Source organism: Scomber scombrus, chromosome 16, assembly GCF_963691925.1.
Source record: "Scomber scombrus chromosome 16, fScoSco1.1, whole genome shotgun sequence".
NCBI lineage: Eukaryota > Metazoa > Chordata > Actinopteri > Scombriformes > Scombridae > Scomber > Scomber scombrus.
Genome location: NC_084985.1, coordinates 23042557 through 23065653, shown reverse-complemented (window position 1 = coordinate 23065653; position 23097 = coordinate 23042557). Strand labels below are relative to the sequence as shown.

The window sequence follows — 23097 nt, the reverse complement described above, 5'->3', positions numbered from 1 at the left end:
CCGAGTCTGTCTCCGGTTGAACCCGCCTGAGCTGTGTTTTGACCAAATGTCTCCTTCGTAGCTAAGGTAAGTAAGTGCTCCAAAAATGGTGTAAATCCTTCGTTGAAATGTATTCGCTCTTTTATGCAGTCGAAGTGAGAAGCGTTCGCGGTAAAAAGCCCAGCGTCAGTACGTAAACAGAACAACAACACATTCTGGTTTCACTTTCTCGTGTAGCAAAATGTCAAAACACGAAGTTCAGGTAAACTACGCACTATGAAAACATGACAAACCGTGCTACAGTGAGTCTACTTGGAAAGCTGATATGAAGACGTCTTCTTTCAAATAATAAACACCTAACATTACATTTCGGTCCTGAAACATTTCAGCTGTTGTAAAGGCCTAAGTTAGCTTCCTGTAACATATAACTTACTGTAGGCCATAAACATTATGACAGTGTCATGTCACTTTCCTGTCCACTAATACGTCAAGTTACTCCTTCTGTCAAATATATCAGACAGAAATGTTTGTATTGTTCAAAGTGTACTCAAAGATAAGTAAGAATATTGTAATTTTAACTTACTTGTGAATATCTTATCAATAGCAAACATTGACTGAGATACTCAACTTCAATTAATTAAAAGTGAGCATAAAATGTGGTCTTTACCATCTTTAAGATTTTAAATACCATGTTTAAGGATTAACCAGAAATATACTTTATAAAGTTTCATAATAGGTTAAATTAAAGCAACACCATCTCGTAAAATTGAGAACAGTTTAACACTTTCAGTTTAACAGCTCTTGGTATAGTCTAGAAAACAAAAAGTTCAAGTATAGGACTGAGCTGCAGGACAGGCATAACCAAACTTGTTCTTTGTGTAGATAATAAGCATAAAATGAATTAGTAAGGTCATGCTCAACACAATTGTGAATACAGACAAATATTTATCAGAATAGTAAAGTTAAGGGCCATATATATTTACAGCAAATGTACTTTTTCATATTGTTGTTATATTGTCATTATTATTTTTATAATCAAATCCAATATTTTTCCAAATATACAGCATATAATCTTAAGTATATGCCGTGTATACATTGGAAACTGTTAAATATGACAATTTTAACATAGATGGGCCTGTATTATTTGCAGTGATATAACAAAGAAGAAGGAAGCAAATTCTCACATTTGAAACAAGGAACAAGCAAGTGTTTTACTTATATGAAAGCAGGGAATGATAATATAGATTTAGACATAAACTGTGACCCCAGATGAAGAGCAGTAAGTGGGCTTTTCTTCTGCAGTTAGAACAAAATATGATAGACTTGTTCAAAAAGTCACTCGTCTAAAGTCTACCTGTATTTTTTTGTATGTTTCAGGATGCCAGTCGAAAGCCAGGAGGAGAGGTCGGTGGAAGTGCTGGCATTGCCTGACGAAGTGGACGAGGAGCTGCTGTATCTGTACTTTGAGAACAAGCGACGTTCTGGGGGGGGTCCGCTTGTCTCTGTGGAGAAGAATGGTGAACGTGCCTTGCTGGTGTTTGAGGAGGCAGAAGGCAAGTGGCAGCATGCACCATATTTCTGTTAAATATTTTGTAAATGTGAACCAACATATTTAGCCGTTGGAATACTTATTCCCCCCCCCCCATGACCCAGACCTTCTATTAAAGCTTTAAGTTATCACTCTTTATCTCCACAAACAGTAATGTGCTGAAAAGACACTGAATGGAAACAGTGTGATAATGTCTCATCAACATATGCTAATTCTACCTGTTCTTTCTGTTCTGATCATTTTGACAGCTGCAGCCCAAGTGCTGTCTAAAGGGCACCATGTTCTGCATAATGTTGAGCTGAGCGTAAGAAGGCCTGCCTCAAAGGACCGATGCAGGCTGCTGCTGCGAGGCATCAAGCCCAGCACCAACATTGAGATGATAGAACTCTACGTGGAGAACATGATTGGGCTGAACATGTCAGAATACACCCTATATCCCTCAAAAGGGAGAGATCTCATCCTTATTCACCTCACCCAACCCTTTACCAAAGGTATCAGAAATGCACATATTTTTTTCTAATGTGTTTAAAAGCTATAGCTGAATCTTTTCCATGGCATTGTGTTTTATACACTTTTTTTGTTTATTTGTTTTCCAGATATACAAAACCTTAATGCAAGACTCTCCAGGCGGTCACTTGATGGAGCCAAGGCAACCCTTGAACAGATTGAGCAAACTGACTCCATTTTAGTGGAGAACCTGCACCCAGGCACAACTTCAGATATGCTCACTTTGTACTTTGAGAGCAAGCGAGGTGGTAATCAGAAGGTGGAAGACGTCACCATGCTATCTGAGGGTACAGCCAAGGTGTCGTTTGTCAAATGTGAATGTAAGTTTTGCATGGTACACCCTTTAAACCTCTTTCAATGCTCTGTTGCTCGGTTGTCTTAATAAACAAAATGTCTTTCTTTGAACAGCTGTGGACCTAGTTCTGGATCACCCGCACAAACTGGACGATGCTGAACTTGTAGTGAAGCCGTACTTCGACTTTCTTCAACCTGCAGAAACAGCACCATTATCAGACTCTGAAACCAGGAGCAAAGACATGACTGAGAGAAACTCTGAGGACATGAGTGATATTCAAATGCAGACCAGTTCTCCCAGTGTGGCCAGTGCCAACAGCCACTCTGACTTATCTCACACGACCTCAGAACCTCTTGCCGCTGCTGAGGCTGCTGAGGCGGTTGAGGAGGTTGCAGAGGAAGTCATGGAGGATCAAACAGAAGACACAGATATACAGATACTATCAAGCCATATTGCTATAACTGACCCAGCAAAACTGTATTTGTTTCAACATGGCACCCTTCTTCAAGACATTAAAAAGACTCACCCAAATTTCGCTATCCAAATCAGAGATGATGGTGTCCACATCGCTGGACATGACAGACAAACATTAGAGCAGATAAAACAGACCATCTTGGATTTTTTTGCCACTTTAGCCGAGGTTCAGTTTACCCTTGAGCCAGAAAAAGCTCAGCTCCTTTCGAGAAAAGATGTAAAAGACCGACTACTTCAAACTATCAATCAAAATGGGTTGCTCTCTGTGTACACTGTATCAGACTGTAATGTGGTGGTAACATCAATATCCCAGAACTTGGCTAACCAAGCATGTAGCTTTTTGAAATCCCAACCCAGTCACTTCAGCATACAGGTGGACATGGAAAATGAGTGCATGTTATATTGCAGAGAATGGACCGAGTTTCATCAGGCTCTGGGTTTCTCCTCTGTGTCAGAGAAAGAAGGTAATATAGATGTGTTGACTCTGAAAGGGATGGAGAGTGAGAAGCAGACTGCTATCGTTGCGTTTCTCTCTACACCCATTGAAAGGGAGACTGTCATCTCCATGGTGCCACCCATCCTGAAATACATCCAGATCCATTGTCATCAGCTGTTGGCTGACATGAGCCAAGTATCTATTTTTCCATTAGAAGCAGAGGACATCTGTGGGTTAAAGGTATGTGGTGCATTGGTATTACATGTAGAAACGGAGATCTTTGAGGGTAGAGGTGATTGAATGTTTGGTGTTGAATCTTCTATTTTGTTAATTTCTGGTATTGTATTAATCAATGTTTCTGAGATCTCAAATAATTATTTAATGTATTTTTGAATGTATCTGATAGATCCATGGCCATGCTGCAGCTTGCCAAATGGCTGAAGAAGTGCTGCAAGGTGTGGTAGCCTCTCTGTGCACCAGAACCATCACAGTTAACGCTCCAGGAGTGATCCGCTTCCTTGAAGATGTAGATTGCAAGAGCATCTTCAAAGAGATGGAGACAAAGTTTCAGGTCTACATTACCCCAAAGCAAAAGCCCTGGGAACCTCTGCCACACCAGGTAACGTAATGTTCTTGAAGCAATATGCAATTTTATGTAGGAAGATTGTTATTTCTACACTCCCCCACAGTTGGCCACTTATACCAGTGGTCATTCCATCTTGACAAGCATTCTGCCTGGGAACAGCATATAGCCTGAGGTGGACTTCACCAGCGTCCATAAGGCAGAAGTGATTGCTCCATTTTCCCATTAAAAAAAAACAAATGCTCACTATGATTTTGAACAAGTCTTGTCTGTTGAATGTTATAGCTTCACATTTTCTCAGCTGTACTTGCTTTGTTATCAGTCTCAGTTCAATGGTCACATACATACAGAATATACTTTTCCAGAGCATACCAATTTTTAAGATTGATAAATGCACTTATTGGCCTACAATAAATATTAGTGATAATACAGTCCCCATATGAGGACTGTTGAAACATTTCTTTGTTGGTGAATATGAATTATAACATCTGAAATGTCAGCCTTTTAATGCCGACCAAGAGACTTTTGATTCTTACCAAGAGAAGGAAAGCAAAAAATAATGAGCATAAGCATATTTATTTAACTATTCCTTTAATGGCTCAGTATTGCTATATAAAGCTGGAAAGCCTGAATAAACAGCAGCTTGCAGTTTTAAAGAAATATCATCACAGACAACATGCGTAGTGGGCCACTCAGGTAAACACTCTGGGTTTAAAAGCAATTACCATAGATAATTGTCATTCTGCCTTTGTTTCAGCAACACCTTGCTAGTGCAAGTGCACACATGCAGCACAACAACCCCAATAATTATATTACTCGGTTAAAGTAGTCTCACAAAAATAAGTGCTAAAACGCAATTGTTAACTAAAATGAAATTGCCTAAATTATGCAAACCACTGTTATGTTAAAAAAAAGAAAAATAAAGTAATTATTATTGAGCTGTACAGCACAATTTGCTAATTAACATGTAAATGTCCAATAATACAAGTCTACCATTCTGTTTCAATAAAAACATTTTATTTGTAATTTCAGGACATTTTTGATACTGCATGGAAGATGATGTCCTATAAAAAATTCCAGAACGTGTCGATGGATGATTCCCCGCAGGAGTTAAAATCAGAGTCAATGCAAACAGATGGAGCTGCAGACAGAGGTAGTGTCTTCTTTCCTCAATATTTTTTCAAACAATCTGTTAATGTCTTTGCAGGCCTTTTTAGAGGAGGCAAAGAAAATTGTCTCAGTCATTGATGAAAGACTTAAAAAGAATGTGTCCAATTCAGACCCACAGGATGACGTGGAGGATGTGGACCTGTACACAGCAGAGGAACCGACAAGCCTGTCAGACCAGAACTCTGATGTGGCAGCTGTTGGTGCTCCCCAGCCTTTAGCTGCAGGGACTACTACGAATGGGTTACTCCCACTGAGTGATCAAGGTATGGGAAATCTGGAAGAAGAAGCCCAACTGTCTCTAGCCATCCAGTACTCTATGGAGTCGAGCCAATGGCCCATGCAGAACGAGGAGGAACAGCTGCAAAAAGCCTTGGAGTTGTCTAAAAAAATGATCCAAGATGAACGCTTCTCTAGTAGTGCTGACAAGCCCCCCCAGGTTGATCAACTGGAGAGGAGAAGCAGTATTTCCTTAGAGGACACTATCAAGGCAGCCAACACAATCCAGATATTTGTGGTTGCAGGTTACAACTGTGACCTAATTCGGGTGGACATAGCTTTTGGGAAGAAGGTCTCTCAGAGGCAGGTCGAGGAGAAACTGGAGCACAGATGCTTGAAGAACATGTCCGGGTACCACAAGAAGTGTCTGGAATTGATAAAAAGGAAGCATGCAGTCGTGATTCAAGTTCTAGGCAACATAATAAGTGTTTCTGGCTTTAAGGACTATGTGACTGGAGCGATCTGTGATGTCAAGCTGCTGCTGGAGAAAATCCCCAATTGGGTAATGGAGCGGGAAATCCTGAGGACTATCGAGTGGGTGCAGCATGACCCAGATTCCTCAGACAAAACTCCTTATTCACCTGATGCTATAGTGTTTATCGAGAATGCTTGGAGGATGAAACTAAAGGACATTGATATTTTGCTTGACAATCAGCCCCACATGATCAGCTTTGAAAAGATGCAGGAATACAACAAAGCTTCGGGGAAATCTGCGAAAATCTCCAGGAAGTTGCTTAATTTGGGAGAATTGGATGAGGATGTACCAGGTAAAGGAAACTTTAAAGTGTTCTAGTACAGAATGATGGCGCGAGAACCTGACAAAATGTAGTAAAAGGTAATCAGACAAGTCAAAAATATAACTCAATACAACCTTTTGAGCAGGAAAGTTAACATTTTAAAAAAGTTAATCAAAAGTCTCTGGCACCATGTTTCTATCTTCAAAATATTATTTCTTCTTTATCAAGGACCACTGAGGTCTTGGACTCAGAAGGTCTTGCCTCTCATAATGTCGGCTAAAGTAAAAGCTTCTCTGTAGGGTTAGCTAGCTAACTATGTTAGTGTTGGCTAAGATAATTAGCCACAAAATCCTGTTCCGAAAATTTTTTTTTTTTTAAAAACCCGGAAAACTAAGTAGCTAAATTGTACGCATTTGACAAGATTACTTAACAATGTATTTAGTTGAAGTTTTGGCTGCTCTGGTAATCTTTCACTGCCCAATGTGGGACTCTGTATCTCAAATATCTGTTCATTAAAACTAAATCATTTATTGACAGAAGAGGAATACTCTCTGCTATCAAACATGCCTGAAGCAACCAGAGTCGATGAGGAATCTGATGAATTTCAGAACGTGGTGAAGAATTTCTATGAGACCATACAAGAATACCACAGCAAGATTAGAATCATACAGGTAAAAAAAAAAAAAAATCTACATTTTATGCAACTATTTATTTGGTTTATCTGTAATAACATGACATTTTTCCCCAGGTGGAGAAGTTAATGAATCGATTGCTGTACAATCAATACAAGCTAAAGAAGGCAAGCGTTCTGCAGCGAGCCGAGTACCCGGAAATTGAACGGACACTCTACCATGGCACTAGTGAGACGAGTGTGAAAGAAATTTGCATCCATGGATTCAACAGAAGCTTCTGTGGAAAGAACGGTATGTTTTTATAAACTACTTCTATTGACTTGTACTCAATTTGTCTCATTTTAAGTATCGATTTTTAACGTGTTGGTTTCTCCACACAGCCACCGTCTATGGCCAGGGGGTGTATTTTGCTGTCAACTCCGCACTGTCCGTCCAGGATCAGTACTCACCCCCAAATGCAGATGGATACAAGTTTATTTTTGTGTCCAAGGTCCTAACAGGAGACTACACCAAAGGCTGCCATTCAATGAAGACGGCCCCGCTGAAGGAGACTGATGATATTCCCCTCAGATACGACAGTGTGACAGACGACATTACCAAGCCGACAATGTTTGTCACCTTTAACGATACACAGGCTTTTCCAGAATATCTCATTACATGCCAGAGAATCCATCGCTGAGTGAACGGATCATTGGTTAATTATTGACGGCGAGATTTGAAAGAAAGGACTGATTTTGTCTGACGATTCTGCCATGATTTTTAAAAAGTGCATTTGAGTTTTAAAAGGGCTAATGTGTTTATAGTCTAAATTTGGTATTTTTCTTTCACTGTATTGTTTTTGATCATCAACATTGCATCAAGTTCTTTACTGTTAATGGTGTCATCAGTTGCTGTACTTTCAGTTTGTCAATTTAGTCAAGTATGATCAAGAGAAACAAAAAACATTGTACACTGAAATTGTATTGATGTCAATATATATACAACTAGTAGTCAACAGTGCTAGATTCATTGTTGTCTAACACTAATTACCAGTAGGAGGTTAATGTTAACATTTTGCAGTCAGTCATTTTCCTAGTATTTTGCTTTTGGGTTTGGTTGTTTGAGGGTTTTTTTCTTGCCCTGAATGTAGTTACAGTAAACTACAGGTTATGTTGGAAAAGCAGCAGTCCCACATCCACTGCTCCACAGTAAAGAAAGAAATGATTGAAAGAAAGCATTGTTGTGATAACAAGCACAGCCTGAAAATAACTTAAATTATCCTTAATATTAATGTAGCTAATTACGCTATTTTTTTCTGGCACATCTATCACATCTACTGTGCACTTTAAATCAATGTGTATAGTTATTTTAATAAAAATAAAATAATCTGTTAATTAAATCTTACAGTGTGCAAAAAGCATGTGATAGGTCTTGACTGTCATCTTACACTTTCCTTATTGCTTACTCAGTGCAGAGAACACAGCTTGCATAATCTGGGGACATAATCATTGATTAACTATCTGTTTCTGAATCATTTCTCATAATGAAATACATCTCTTTGTTACAAATCTTTGGTTTGGTTATGACTACTGTCTGGGAATGTATTTACAGAAGTGTTTTTTTCATATTATTTTGATTATGATTATATGTACCTTATTACAATTATTGTAAAATAATTGGGTTTTTGTTGTTTTTTCTTTTTTTAGAAAACAATATTAAGAAAGACCATTATGGTTATTTTTATGAAAAATAAAGCTTAAAATGAGAAACCATTAAGTGTTGCGGGTGATGTTTTTTGACATCTATCATTGGTGAGATGGAAGCAAATTTGATCTAGGGTTCATTATCTATTTTGCTCTATTTGCCTCGAAAGCTGGTGGGTTATTGAACACAGCAAGCCAAAGAGGTATAATTCAGCTGTAAATGTAAAGCTGTACTGGGCTTGTTTAACTACTGTTATAATTTAATCCATTTTGATTTTACATGTTTCCACACAAACTCTAAATTGTAACAAAAAAAAGCTTTAGAAAACAGGTACATCGGAACTGTATAAAAAAGTAAGTTGTTTTCAGTTATATGTAGAATTGTAGACTACAACAGAGAGAACAGTAAAAATGTATAATCATTGATGATCATTTCTGTATATTTTGTCCTTAAAATGTCCCTTAATTGCAACAATTAAACCTGGTGGACCTGCACCCTCTTTGATGGAGATTTTTGTTTTGAGAAGGGATTTATCTTGAGCATTTTGTGTTGAATAAAAGATTAAACCTGATAAAGTGAAATATTCAAATAATTTGTTTGACTATGGCATTTCCTGAGACTATCCCCATGTCAGCTTCTGATTTTAAAGATACTGAAAAAACTAAATATTCGCAACTTGTATTAAGAGTTTGACCTGTTGGGGGCAGCAACACATTTAGAAGCAGTTAGCCCGCCCGAAAAAGAAACGACGACGAAGACTAACGCAGCCACAACATAACCATAGCAGCTAACTCCTTAGTGACCCACAAAATATGACTTCCTAAATGTGAACAGGAGAAGAACCAATAAAGCAAAAAAACTGTGATAACGTTTTTGACATAGGTACGTTGGCCAGTTTCATTCATAATTTGCTCAAACAGAGGTGCAGAGGCTGGTGCGGGCGATGTACCATGCTAGCTAACATGCTAAGTACAATTAGGAACATTAGCACGCCGCTATCAAAGCTAAGGTTACCCAGCTTATGACACCTACTAGTCACAACAACAAGAAGACTGGACTAATTCTCCTTGCTTGTTTAACAAAGAAAGCTGTGTGTCTGACTCTAAAGCTAGTTATCCTGCGTGCTAAGTGTCACGCTGCCTTAGGTAAAGTATATGGTAACTTAGCTATCGGTTATTTAGCACATGAATAGCATGAAGTGAAGTAGCAGCCACTTTCTAACAGCTTTAAACATCTGCGTCAAAGCTAATTCAAAGAGATTAAGACACTCGCTAGAATTATACTATCTTTACGCTATTAATGTGGTACAATATACCGTTTCTTGGCAGCTATTATTTCGGTAACATTAAGCAGTTACCACAAAATAGGAAGTTTACCCCATATGTGAGCAACTAGACTTATTTTCAAAATATAAGACTCATTTTGATAGGGTGATGACTCTATCTTTAATTCGGCACATAAACTATCCACCTTACCATTCACTATTACCCATATGTGAAGAATGCTTGCCGATTTACACTGTTAACCCCAGTTTACTTTTAAAAGAAAAATACTTCTGGGTTATAAATAGTTTTGTTCATTGTATGTGTCTTAATTAAAGCAGTGTTAAAAGTGGATTTGATATGGATGTTCTTACCTACCAGATGCTGAGATCAGCCCACCAGGATGTATGCTGTACACAGACAAGCCCACACGCCCACAGCAGTGGAGTTTTCTGTCTACTGCAACTTCATTTCCAGTAAGGAAAAGAATTTGATTGTTGCGGGAACGTCTCAACTGTTTGTCTACAGGATAATCCACGATGTTGAGGTAACTGCAGCTCTCCCCATCATTGTGTCGAGCTTTAAAATATATACATAACAAGGCTTCATGTGATAAATGTAACGCGCATTTGTTATTGTTTCAGAGTACATCGAAGACTGACAAGTCCTCAGGTATGTCCAGACATCTTAATTGAAATATATGCTTTGCTTTAAATAGATGATAGCAATTTGAATGAGTGACTTTGTTGTGAGACTAATCTCTTTTTTTCCTCCTATAGATGGCAAATCTCGTAAGGAGAAGCTGGAGCAGGTGGCATCCTTTTCTCTCTTCGGCAATGTTATGTCCATGGCAAGTGTGCAGCTTGTTGGAGCGAACAGAGATGCACTGCTTCTCAGTTTCAAAGATGCAAAGGTATCATTGTCTAACCTGTCCACTACCTAAACTAATTTAAACTAAAAATATGGTTTAAAGCTGATCTTTGGGTGTGTGTGTTCTCTCACCAGTTGTCTGTAGTGGAGTACGACCCCGGCACACATGACCTCAAGACGCTGTCTCTTCATTACTTTGAAGAGCCTGAGCTCAGAGTAAGGGAAAAACAAGATCGCAGTAAATATGTACAAACTCACGCACAAGTGAAATTAACCATTGAATTAATTTGCACTCTTTCTCAACTTTTAAGGATGGCTTTGTACAGAATGTACATATTCCCATTGTCCGTGTAGATCCAGAGAACCGCTGCGCTGTAATGCTCATTTATGGCACACGACTGGTGGTGTTGCCGTTCCGGAAGGACACCCTAACAGACGAACAGGAGGGTGGAGTCGGAGAAGGGTACGTCCACTGTCCACTACATGTTCTGTTCATTAACTTGTATTAACACGTCTAAACTTGATTTTTTTCATGTTATGCTTGAGAATTTCATCCATCTATTTTAGCTTTTGATAGTGATACTGAACTGCCTTTTCTTTAGACTTTCCCCTTTTACACCACTGCTATGAAAGCAATTCAAAGTTGTGTGGCCATGATGAATACAACACTGTCTGTGAATCTCATCTCCAGCCCCAAATCCAGCTTCCTGCCTAGCTACATCATTGATGTTCGCGAGCTGGACGAGAAGCTGTTAAACATCGTCGACATGAAGTTCCTCCACGGCTACTACGAGCCCACACTACTCATCCTGTTCGAGCCCAACCAGACGTGGCCTGGGTCAGTCCACAGCACCACCAGCTGGAATGGCAACTTTATGTCTTTATATTAAATTATGAGCGTTTAACATTCAACTTGTTTTTTGTTTTTTTTGCTAGGCGTGTGGCTGTACGTCAGGACACTTGTAGCATCGTCGCTATCTCTCTCAACATCATGCAGAAGGTCCATCCTGTCATCTGGTCTCTGTGTAATCTGCCTTTTGACTGTACACAGGTCATGCCAGTTCCCAAACCCATCGGTGAGCTCAGAGAATTATCTCTTTTGTCACTACTTATAAACCTGAATCCGAGTTGGTAATCCAACTTCAGGGGCATTCTAATTGAAATTTCCGACTGGGAACTCAGAAATTTCAAGTACAAATGGAACGCACCATCACTGTTCATTGTTGCAGCTCATTTGATTGCTAAACACTCCCCTAATCTCTTCAGGTGGTGTGGTGGTGTTTGCTGTGAATTCATTGCTGTATCTGAACCAGAGTGTCCCACCGTACGGAGTGTCTCTCAATTCTCAGACAACCGGGACCACAGCATTCCCTCTGCGTAAGCACACACATGACACCAGTTGCCTTTGCCAAACACACACCTGTCCTTGTATCTTTAATACATTCCATCACATACCATTTGATAGTTTGTAACACACATCATCGGATCATGTGTTTTGGCTATCCAGGTGTACAGGAGGAAGTAAAGATCACACTGGACTGTTCCCAGTCTGACTTCATCGCCTACGACAAGATGGTCATCTCTTTGAAAGGAGGAGAAATGTGAGTCATTGTCATTACTTCCAGAATGTGCATGAACCCTAATTGCTGTTTATTAATCTTTGCTGACTCTTGTCTTGGTGTCTTGCAGTTATGTGTTGACTCTCATTACTGATGGCATGAGGAGCGTCCGAGCTTTCCACTTTGACAAAGCAGCTGCCAGTGTCCTCACAACCTGCGTAAGTTTATTCTCAGGACAGAGGTAAAACCTCTGAGGGAGGTGTATTATATTCAAGGGCAATGCAATTACATGCTTACAACATCTGTTACATTAAAACAGAATTGCATTATAACAACACATTGGCTAGATAGCCAAAAAACACACATAGTCAGCCCAGCTCAGTTATGTTAGTCTAGTTTAAGGGATACATTCCCATTTTTCAAGTCTATCTTAAAACAATACTGACATGTCCGTATGTACATTAAAAGTGTTATTAGTCACTGTAATATTTCCTCCTGTGCATACTAACAGCAAACGATCCCTTCCCAAAGCAATTTCACTGTAAGTGTTGAGAGACCAAATCCACAGTCCCTGTTCCATGTAAGAAAGTGTGAGGCTAAGATGAAGATATTATAAGGCCAATTTGCTGCCACAGAGGGCAAGTAATGCAAAGCAGGAATTTGGTGCTAGAATAAACTTGATTTGTCCAACAGAAACTGCTGTGTCTTGTTTTAAGATAGACAAAACAGATGTGAACCTGTCCTTTAACTTACAGGAGAGTCACATGACTTGTAATATGTTCTGCTGCCACAGAGTAAAACAAGTCGAAAGCATCTCCTAACGTCTGTACAGCAGAGCAGGGACCACATCATCTGTCAAGCAACCATGAATTACTGGTGTCACTGAATGGTGAAGCTTAAAAGCCTCAGAATGTTTGAAAAATGCTAAAAGTCAGGAAAAATCATTCTGAACGCTTCAAAAGTTGGAGTTATATTACTTATATTATAATTACTTATTAAGGTATACAATGCAGCAATTGTTTTGTGAATTGATTAATTCACAAAGATAAAATCTAAAAGCTGAACACAGCAAAATGATAAGAAAATACAGGCAGAGTCTCTACAGACACAGACACCACCACACACTTCTAATGGGTCATAAGTGATGATTGAAAAGTTGGTTTTCTATTAAGTGTTTCTTATTTTCAAAATGTAGGGCAATTTTCTAATATTGGAGATAATATGGTATTTGGGCACCATGTATGTGACCTTTGCATATCTGTGCTTTCCTCCACCAGATGGTGACAATGGAGCCTGGCTACCTTTTCCTGGGTTCCCGCCTCGGAAACTCCCTGCTGCTGAAGTACACCGAGAAACTGCAGGAGACCCCACCAGAGGAGGGCAAAGAAAAGCAGGACAAGGAAGAGAAGGAAAAAGACAAACCGGTAATGTTGTGTTTGTGTTAAAAGCAAAAAAACACAAAAATAGTGTTCATACTAAATCTTGGTTAATGAATTCCAGGAGGAACCACCAAGCAAAAAGAAGCGAATAGAATCGTCCGCCAACTGGACTGGTATGTTCCAGTTTAATATTAAAATGTGTGTTTGATCCACTAGTGTGATGCCAATCTGTGTTTTAACCTGATGTCTTTGGTTTGACAGATGAGGTGGATGAGATAGAAGTGTATGGAAGTGAGGCCCAGTCAGGCACCCAGCTTGCCACATACTCCTTTGAGGTATAAAACAAATCCATATTCCTTTTTTTGTCTATGCCCATCTTGCATCTTTGTTGAATGTCTTTCCCATGTTTTCTTACAGGTGTGTGACAGCATACTGAACATCGGACCTTGTGCAAACGCCTCCATGGGTGAACCAGCCTTCTTGTCTGAAGAGGTACAAGCATTTAAAACGCCTCCCAGAGTCTCTGTAGATTGGTCACTGCGTTATATTTTTCCAACATGCTTTACCAGGAAATTGTATTTTAAGGTTCCTGCCTTTGATTTCCTCTTATCCACAGTTCCAGAACAACCCAGAGCCTGATCTGGAGGTTGTGGTGTGTTCTGGCTTTGGCAAGAATGGTGCATTGTCTGTACTTCAGGTAACTCCTCCTGCTTTAGTTTTTTCTGCTGTTTAGTGCATGGATAGCTGTATGCATGATAAATGTTACCGCACCGTCCTAAAACCTGTGGTCGCAAGGGCCGTCTGCCACAAGTCCAGTGACGGTGCTATAGTCAATTCTGGGTCTACCAGGGCTGCCTCAGAGAACGACGGAGTAGCCTGTAAACACCCCAGACACAAGCTGACTTAGCTTATACAAAACTGCTGCAATTTGTAACTCCAGCATGTTGCAGGGTTTTATACACAATTCTGCAAAGCATTCTGAACATGTAACACTGTGTTTGGACTGTTTGTTTCCGTTCTGTCACCAGAGAAGCATCAGACCCCAAGTAGTCACCACATTTGAGTTGCCGGGCTGCCACGACATGTGGACAGTCATCTCAAGCGAGGTCAAGGAAGACAAAAAAGTACAGTTTGTTTCTGCCTTACTCACGTCAGCATTTCTACTCTTTTATTATGACAACTTTTTTTCTTTTCTTTTTAAAAAATGTATAGTTAATAATTTCTTGCTCTCTTCCCAGGCTGTGAAAACCGACGAGTCAGAGGACAGTGGAGAGACAGAGACTGGTGAGGATGGTGAAGAGGGAGAAAAAGACGAGGAGAAGGAGAAAGAGGAGGAGGAGGAGAAGACTGAACCTCCTCTGGAGGACGATACGAAGAAGCACGGCTTTCTTATTCTGAGCAGAGAGGATTCAACCATGGTAGGAAATGCTTGTGTTTTGTGATATTGAACTGCGCTGTCTTGTTGAAAACCCTTTAACACTGCAAGATAAAGCTCAACCACCTCTCTGTGTTTTACTGTAGATCCTTCAGACTGGTCAGGAGATCATGGAGCTGGACACCAGTGGTTTTGCCACCCAGGGGCCAACAGTGTTCGCTGGAAACATTGGTGACAACAAGTACATCATCCAAGTCTCCCCAATGGGCATCCGGCTGCTGGAAGGAGGTAAAAGAAAACTCCTTGTAATTATTTTACCTTAAAATGTGGTTCTCACAACAACAGTAAGTGATATAAATGAATGTATATCCATCCTTATCTTTATCCACCTGACTCACTGACATATGCTTATCAATCCTGCTTTCAGTGACACAGCTCCACTTCATCCCCGTGGACCTGGGCTCTCCCATAGTGCATTGCTCTGTGGCGGACCCTTTCGTGGTCATCATGACTGCAGAAGGAGTGGTCACCATGTTTGTGTTGAAGACTGACACATACATGGGGAAGACACACCGGCTGGCTCTGCAGAAACCACAGATCCCCACTGTGAGTGAAGCAAGCTTTAAGATAGTTTTCATTTGACGAGCACGCCCCCTGCTGGCCAAACTCAGCTATTACGCATAAGTGGCTGCTTTTGCCAGATAGATACACTTTGATTCTGGGCTTCATGCAAATGAACAGCCTCACAATTGTCTAATGAACCTCTCATCTCATCAGCAATCCCGCGTGATCACGCTGTGCGCCTACAGAGACGTGAGCGGCATGTTCACCACAGAAAACAAAGTGAACTGCTCCATCAAAGAGGACACGATGGTCAGGGGTCAGTCTGAAGCAGAGACCATCATCCACGACCTCAGGTTAGACTTCACAGCCCTTCCTCTCTAAAAAAAACAATCAGCAGTCACCCCCTGTATTTATTCATGGATTGATTTTTTTGAATGTTTTGTAGTAACACAGTGGACGATGAGGAGGAAATGTTGTACGGAGATTCCAATGCCAGCGCAGCGCACGCGAGGGACGAAATGGGCCGCAATTCGGGGACCCAGGGGCTGTCCGGAAGTGAAGGAAGTTCCAGCAAAACTGACCCCAGCCACTGGTGTATGATCATCAGGGAAAGCGGTGTAATGGAGGTATGGAGTTTACATAAGATCAGTTAACTGGTGACATTATGCATATTAATGTTGTTTCGACGTTGACTTTTTTGTGGTCTTTGTCTTCCTTCTAACAGATTTACCAGCTTCCAGACTGGAGATTGGTGTTCCTGGTGAAGAACTTCCCCGTCGGTCAGAGAGTGCTGGTTGACAGCTCCTCTGGCCAATCAGCGACACAAGGGGACGGGAAAAAAGAGGAAGTGACACGACAGGGAGAGATCCCATTAGTCAAGGAGGTGTCTTTGGTCTCGCTCGGCAACAATCGCAGCAGACCGTATTTACTGGTGGGTTTTTTCCTGACGTTCACTGACCAGATAAATGTTTTGTAAAATCTAGTATAAAGACGAATAAATAAAAACGTTTATGCACTCTTGTTTTCAAGGTCCACGTGGAACAGGAGCTTCTGATCTACGAAGCTTTCTCTTATGATCAACAGCAACCTCAGAACAACTTGAAAGTGCGCTTCAAAAAAGTAAGAAATAAGACCGATACGAGGTGGATTAAATCAAATGAGCTGTGGATGTAGTTGATCTTGATTGCTTGTACTACTCCACACAGGTGCCCCACAACATTAACTACAGAGAAAAGAAATCAAAGGTGAAGAAAGATAAGAAGGCAGAGAGCGGCGTCTCGGACGAGAGTTCAGTTGCAAAAAGTCGGATTGCCAGATTCAGATACTTTGAGGACATATCTGGATACTCGGGGGTAAGAGAGTCCCCAACCCCTAACATCAACGTTGTAAGAACTTTAACATTCTTCTGCATTCATGTCATTTTTCCACTTTTCCTCATTGTCTCAGGTGTTCATCTGCGGACCTTCTCCTCACTGGATGCTGGTCACCTCTCGGGGAGCCATGAGGCTTCACCCCATGACCATCGACGGCGCCATCGAGTCTTTCTCCCCCTTCCATAACATCAACTGTCCCAAAGGTTTCCTCTACTTCAACAAACAGGTAAACAAAGGACAGAAGATAATATCGATGTTTGGACTCAAGTTTCTTCTTGCTTTCACGTCTTGAGCTGACACAGAACACAGATTTGTAATTAAATGTGAAAGACTTGGATATGACTCCACATGACTCCGAATGTGATTATTAAGATTTTTGGTTGTAGAGAGATTATCATTCTAGATTTCGGCTGACAGTTTTGTGTTTCAGTCACTTATCTTTGTGTCTGTGTGTATTTCCTCACAGGGAGAGCTGAGGATCAGTGTCCTGCCCACATATCTGTCCTACGATGCCCCTTGGCCAGTGAGAAAAATCCCACTTAGGTGCACCGTCCACTACGTGTCTTACCATGTGGAAACCAAGGCAAGACTCCTCCCTCTCTCACTTTACTCACAAAGCAGCAACGTGACACAAATTCAAACTGAAACACGTCTCCTGCACTCAAACACACACACACACACACACACACACACACACACCTCCACTCTTATAACGCGATGCAAAATAAAAGCGTATCGACCAGGCAGCTTTGAAAAGTTAGAGATGAAAGCTCTCCGGATTTAAAGTTTTTCTTACTGCAAGGGGGGAAAAAAAGAATCAATCAGGGTGACTTTGAAGAGATTAGACTTTGATGTGAAGCTTTTCTCTGTGATTTTTTTGGCTTTTTTCAGGTGTACGCTGTGTGCACCAGTGTGAAAGAGCTCTGCACCCGCATTCCCAGGATGACTGGAGAGGAGAAGGAGTTTGAAACCATAGAACGAGGTCAGACATGAACACACACACACACCTTTTGTTTGCACATTTTTTTGTCTGACAGACCTCCACAACCTTATCAGATGATCTAAAGTGTCCCTTTATCAACACCAACCATTATGTTCCACATGTGTTTTGAATTATTGGAATCATTCTTAAATTAGGATATTAGTTATAATACGGTACGGTACAATACTAAACTATACGGTGCGATACTATACTGTATGATAAGATACTATATGGTACGATACTATACTGTATGATAAGATACTATATGGTACGATACTATACTGTATGATAAGATACTATATGGTACGATACTATACTATACGATACGATACCATACAATACGCTACGATACTATATGGTACGCTATGATACAATACGATACTATACGGTACGATACAATATAATATGACAAGTTTGTATTCACACTGCTACCACCTGGAATGACAAAAGCTGGACATTACCATTATTTATCATTTTATTTTAGCTATTTAAAAATTGGTTTTAGCTACAATTGCTTGTTATCCATTACTTTTAGCCAAGTGTTTCAACTAATATTTAAACCATTAATTAATTTCTTGTAGATAACTTAAAAGTTACTTTTATCTTGGATTGCAAGTAAAGATTATTTTCATTATCGATGAATCTTTACTTGTTTGGTCTGTAAAATTTCAGATAATGGTGAAAAATGTTGATCACTGTTTTCCAAAACCCTAAATGATGTCCTCAAATGTCTTGTTTTGTCAGAAACCTGAAGATATTAAGCTTACAGTCACTGAGGAGTAAAGACACTGAACAATTATTCAATTTGAGAAGCTGGAACCAAAAATGTGGACTTTTTTTCTTGAAAAATGACTCAATACAATTAATTTAATGTTGGCAACTAATCAAGTTATTGTTGCAGATCTACTTTTAATTACTTACAGCCATTTATTCATTACGTCAGTTCACTAATTTACTGCTATAAAACTATATGAACTAAAACAAATTAAGATATACAAATTTGTATAACAATTTGCAAGTAATTTAATTTCCAACCAACCCCTGTGCTTACTTGTTAACGAGTTTTTCTTTACAATCTTTATCCTGAACACAAATATATGGATATATGTTTCAGTCTTAGCATGCCTGGCTGAGAGTTAACATTGTCGGGATGGTAATAACTGTTTCTCCTCTGTCACCCCCGCAGATGAACGTTACATTAATCCTCTGCAGGACAAATTCTCTCTCCAGCTCATTTCTCCGGTCAGCTGGGAGGCCATTCCGAACACACGGTAATTATATATCGCACAACAACAGTGCAGTTTGAAAAATCAATAGGTCCGCCTTGTTTTTAATAGAGATTAAGCAGCCGGGAATAAAGAGGTCCACATGAGCTCGTGGCTGGGGGTTTTTCTGATTTTCTTTGCGGCGCGTCGTCTCACTGGAGGTTTAATGCTGCTTTTAGAGAAGTGTGGAGTTTAATTGAAAATCTTGGGTCATTTATCCAAGTTACAGACAATTACTTTGGTGTCACATTGCTGCTTTCCTTCATTCCAGTGAGGGTAAACTGTTTTTGGTACACTTATTTCAACTGTGAGAGCATGAGTAAAGTCCCATATGCAGTGTTCCTTCCAGATGTGTTGGGTGAATAATTGTGTGAGAATTCATACAAATATAAAGTAAATGTGTAAATTTGAATGGACCATGTATGACAGTTCTAAAGGTTTCAGTATGCTTCAACCAAAATGGTCAACCACATCTAAAACCTTCATCCCAAAAACCCTTTCCAACATCGGAAGCGAATAGGTCTGTGTCCGAAAAACTTTCCGAAAATCAACAACAATGCAAAAGGGAGTTTTTTCTTGCCATTGTCGCTAAGTGCCTGCTCATGTGGGAATGTTGGGTCTCTTTAAAATTAAAACCTGAAGAGTACGGTTTAGAAACCTGCTCTATGTGTAAAGTGCCTTGAGATAACTTTGTTGTGATTTGGCGCTATACAATTAAAGATTGATTGATTGACCTCATGCAATGACACAATACCTGTAAATGTGACATCCAGGGTTTGAATCCAGTATACATCACACCTAAGTCTTTATTGGTTGATATGAATGTAAGAAATCACCTGATGTAACGTCTGAGCGTTCCGTCTCTGTAAGGTTCGACCTGGAGGAGTGGGAACATGTGACCTGTATGAAGACGGTGGCGCTGAGGAGTCAGGAGACGGTGTCCGGACTGAAGGGCTACATCGCAGCGGGGACCTGCATGATGCAGGGGGAGGAGGTCACCTGCAGGGGCCGGGTGAGCAGCAACTGTTTTTTCTACTGTGTAAAAAAAGGCCTTAAAGCCTGAGTTCTATGGAGATAACTGAGGCTGTTTTGTGTTAGGCGTTTAACTGTTTGATTCTTGCGTTCAGATTGTGATCCTAGATGTGATTGAAGTTGTGCCGGAGCCGGGCCAGCCCCTCACCAAGAACAAGTTCAAAGTGCTGTACGAGAAAGAGCAGAAGGGTCCCGTGACGGCTCTGTGTCACTGCAACGGATACCTGGTCTCTGCCATCGGACAGAAGGTCTCAGATTAGAAATACCTCACACTGTAACTACTGAATCATAATAGGACTGGATCGGAATAAGCCGTAACATTAGATTTGTGAAATTCTGGTCCGCATTGATACAAATGTAGAATTTTGAGAAAACTAGCAACAACCTCACTTAATAGTTAATGTGGTCTGATGGACTTGAATTTGTACTCCTGCAGATTTTCCTGTGGGTCCTGAAGGACAACGACCTGACCGGCATGGCCTTCATCGACACCCAGCTCCACATCCACCAGATGTTCAGCATCAAGAACTTCATCTTGGCGGCCGACTTGATGAAGAGCATCTCGCTGCTCCGCTACCAGGAGGAGAGCAAGACTCTGTCACTTGTCAGCAGGGTGAGGAAATAACACACATACACACACACACACATACAATTCATCTAATGCTGATGGAAGACTTGGTTTATAATTGAATTTAAACTAAATTTGGTAGAATTTAAATTGTTCCCTCGCAGTTGATTGTTTAGAGACTCATTTGGTCTTAAGTGTTGTTGTATTGGAGAGTAGAGGGACATCGACTGTAACCTGTGGGCTGCAGTGCACACAGTGGAGTGTTTATTGATTAGGATGTACAAGTGAGTATTGATGATCTGTCTTCTTTGGGTATCTGGATGTAGTGGAGTTCATCTTGAAGAGAGCAGCTCTGGCAGCTGGAGAAAATTCATGGGGATTTTAGGATTGAACTGTTTGTCTTCTTGTTTTAGGACGCAAAGCCCTTGGAGGTTTACAGCATTGAATTCATGGTGGATAACAACCAGCTGGGATTCTTAGGTAATCTTACAAAAGCCTTTTTGAAGAAATTACACAATTTCACAAACATGTTGCTTCCATTCTCATCGTTCTTTTCTTTTCAGTGTCGGATAAAGACAAGAACCTCTACGTCTACATGTATTTACCTGAGGGTGAGTCATACAAGATGCACATCATGTAACTCAAGGTGATGAAAATCATATCACTCATTTAGTTTTTGTGTTCTGTGATTGCAGCTAAAGAGAGTTTGGGAGGTATGCGGCTGCTGAGGCGAGCAGATTTCAACGTTGGAGCAAACGTTAACACTTTCTGGCGGATGCCGTGCAGAGGGGCTCTGGACGCTGGCAGCAAAAAGTCTCTGACCTGGGACAACAAGCACATCACATGGTTTGGTAGGTGGACAAAACTTTTGCCTCCAATGTTAGATATTTTGAACTATGTAGCTTTGTCACCTGAACAAGACGGTACAAGCTGTGAGATGGGTTGGAAGAATTCAATAGATGAAAAGTGGCATCTTGTCCAGGATTGATTGGGAAAGATAACGTATTAAATGTCTGCAAATATTGGACTAACAAGCCTGTTTATTATGTTTCCACAGCAACACTAGACGGAGGCGTTGGCTTGCTCCTCCCCATGCAGGAGAAGACTTACCGCCGACTGCTGATGTTGCAGAACGCTCTCACCACCATGCTGCCTCATCATGCCGGTCTAAATCCAAAGGCCTTCAGGTTCACATCTGCTTACAGTCCAGTACAGTACTTGTCACATGTTAGAAGTCACAGTTCAAACATGTGATTGTATGTTCTTCTATCACTTGTCCAGAATGCTGCACAGCGACAGACGAGGCCTGCAGAACGCCGTGCGGAACATCCTGGACGGAGAACTCCTCAACAAGTACTTGTACCTCAGCACAATGGAGCGCAGCGAGCTAGCCAAGAAGATTGGTACCACTCAAGACATTGTAAGTACTCTAACAGAAGACAGCGTGCACTAATAGGTTTTCTTATTTTAACTTTCTTTTCATTTAATGCATTTTTTCCCTCCTCTCTAGATCCTGGATGACCTTCTAGAGATCGACAGAGTAACTGCTCATTTCTGAGAGCCACATTCCCACGTCATCCACCAAACACTGTTTTATACTGAATCAAGAAAATGTTTTGCTTCTTTTTGTGAAACCTGATTTGTTTTTTCTTACTTGTTGGACGAAAAGAAAAAAAAAGAGGCCCACCATGTTTTTCGTAGAATATTTTGTATTAAAAAACAAAAGTAAATTACACAAGCTTGTGTGTTTTTATTGTCATATTGAGCTGAAAGTAATGAAGACATGGGTGCATTAAAAAAAGGAGGTAGAACATTTTATTAACACTGTTAAAATAATTTAAAAACATTTGGTTAGGTGTCACTAGACTGTTCTTTTAACCTGCAGAGTGTGTAGTCATGGTTGAAAAGCAAAAACTACTGAGACCAAAATGCCAAAAGGTTCCCGTATTCAGTAGCTTTCATCAAAATAAACTTTAACAGAAATAGTTCATCACAAACATTAATATCAAGTGTTCATATGACAGATTAACATTTAGTAATAATCTGTATTGCTGTGAATAAAGCTGCAGTTTCTTGAGGGACTGAAAAATTTCACTGGAAACCATAAAGAAACATTTTTTGCATCCAATCTTATCTCAGTGGAGATGGAGCAAGACTTCATGTTTGCTTCTTTTTACAGCCAGTGTACAATTACTATATACTCAAGGAACACAATGAATCCAGCTGATGTGTTTAGACATGATGATACAACCAGTTGTTTAAAAAAAAAAAAAAAAAAAATTGAGTCTATCAAATTTGGATTATAAAAAGATTTGCTCTACCAAGATTAGACTAAAACAAATTGAATTAATATAAAATAAAAAGTATAATAAAAGTGATTTTCTTCATTTAAATAAAACTAATAGACTGTAAAGTTACAGTCCTGCATTGTAATAAATTCTGACCCATTTTTAAAACATCAGTTCAGGATATGATTTGGTGTTGAAACAGTGCGCACATACACACACTTGAGTAGCACCGTTACTAGCAGCACATGCTGCAGTGGTG

The 23097-nt window shown here is 40.1% G+C and overlaps 2 protein-coding genes across 2 annotated transcripts; both read left to right on the top strand.

The window, feature by feature from the left end:
* parp10 (poly(ADP-ribose) polymerase family member 10) lies at window positions 1-8383 on the top strand. The gene is made up of 11 exons (XM_062436631.1): window positions 1-66; window positions 1357-1532; window positions 1777-2019; window positions 2125-2355; window positions 2444-3480; window positions 3647-3859; window positions 4856-4976; window positions 5104-6036; window positions 6544-6677; window positions 6755-6929; window positions 7019-8383. The coding sequence occupies exons 2-11, from the start codon at window positions 1358-1360 to the stop codon at window positions 7315-7317; spliced, it is 3561 nt and encodes a 1186-aa protein (XP_062292615.1). The 5' UTR covers window positions 1-66; window position 1357; the 3' UTR covers window positions 7318-8383.
* Window positions 8384-9074: 691 nt separating this feature from the next.
* Window positions 9075-22197, top strand: cpsf1 (cleavage and polyadenylation specific factor 1). The gene is made up of 38 exons (XM_062435580.1): window positions 9075-9203; window positions 9965-10130; window positions 10228-10255; window positions 10363-10496; window positions 10589-10669; window positions 10765-10916; window positions 11145-11291; window positions 11390-11529; window positions 11720-11830; window positions 11961-12054; window positions 12143-12230; window positions 13290-13436; window positions 13513-13564; window positions 13653-13726; window positions 13809-13883; window positions 14008-14088; window positions 14420-14515; window positions 14630-14809; window positions 14913-15054; window positions 15194-15372; window positions 15544-15683; window positions 15776-15956; window positions 16055-16261; window positions 16360-16449; window positions 16536-16682; window positions 16777-16929; window positions 17170-17286; window positions 17595-17685; window positions 18872-18956; window positions 19821-19962; window positions 20078-20230; window positions 20419-20595; window positions 20964-21030; window positions 21114-21161; window positions 21246-21401; window positions 21608-21737; window positions 21832-21970; window positions 22061-22197. Exons 2-38 carry the CDS (start codon window positions 9987-9989, stop codon window positions 22106-22108), a joined length of 4416 nt encoding a protein of 1471 aa, XP_062291564.1. The 5' UTR covers window positions 9075-9203; window positions 9965-9986; the 3' UTR covers window positions 22109-22197.
* Window positions 22198-23097: the final 900 nt, after the last annotated feature.

Excerpts from the sequence above, each read along its gene's own strand:
- parp10 (XM_062436631.1), top strand. The coding sequence starts at position 1,358 with ATGCCAGTCGAAAGCCAGGAGGAGAGGTCGGTGGAAGTGCTGGCATTG. Across the intron at positions 3,481-3,646 it reads AGGACATCTGTGGGTTAAAG|ATCCATGGCCATGCTGCAGC; the intron begins GTATGTGGTGCA and ends TGTATCTGATAG. Across the intron at positions 6,678-6,754 it reads GCAAGATTAGAATCATACAG|GTGGAGAAGTTAATGAATCG; the intron begins GTAAAAAAAAAA and ends ATTTTTCCCCAG.
- cpsf1 (XM_062435580.1), top strand. The coding sequence starts at position 9,987 with ATGTATGCTGTACACAGACAAGCCCACACGCCCACAGCAGTGGAGTTT. Across the intron at positions 10,497-10,588 it reads TCAGTTTCAAAGATGCAAAG|TTGTCTGTAGTGGAGTACGA; the intron begins GTATCATTGTCT and ends TTCTCTCACCAG. Across the intron at positions 21,738-21,831 it reads CTAAATCCAAAGGCCTTCAG|AATGCTGCACAGCGACAGAC; the intron begins GTTCACATCTGC and ends TCACTTGTCCAG.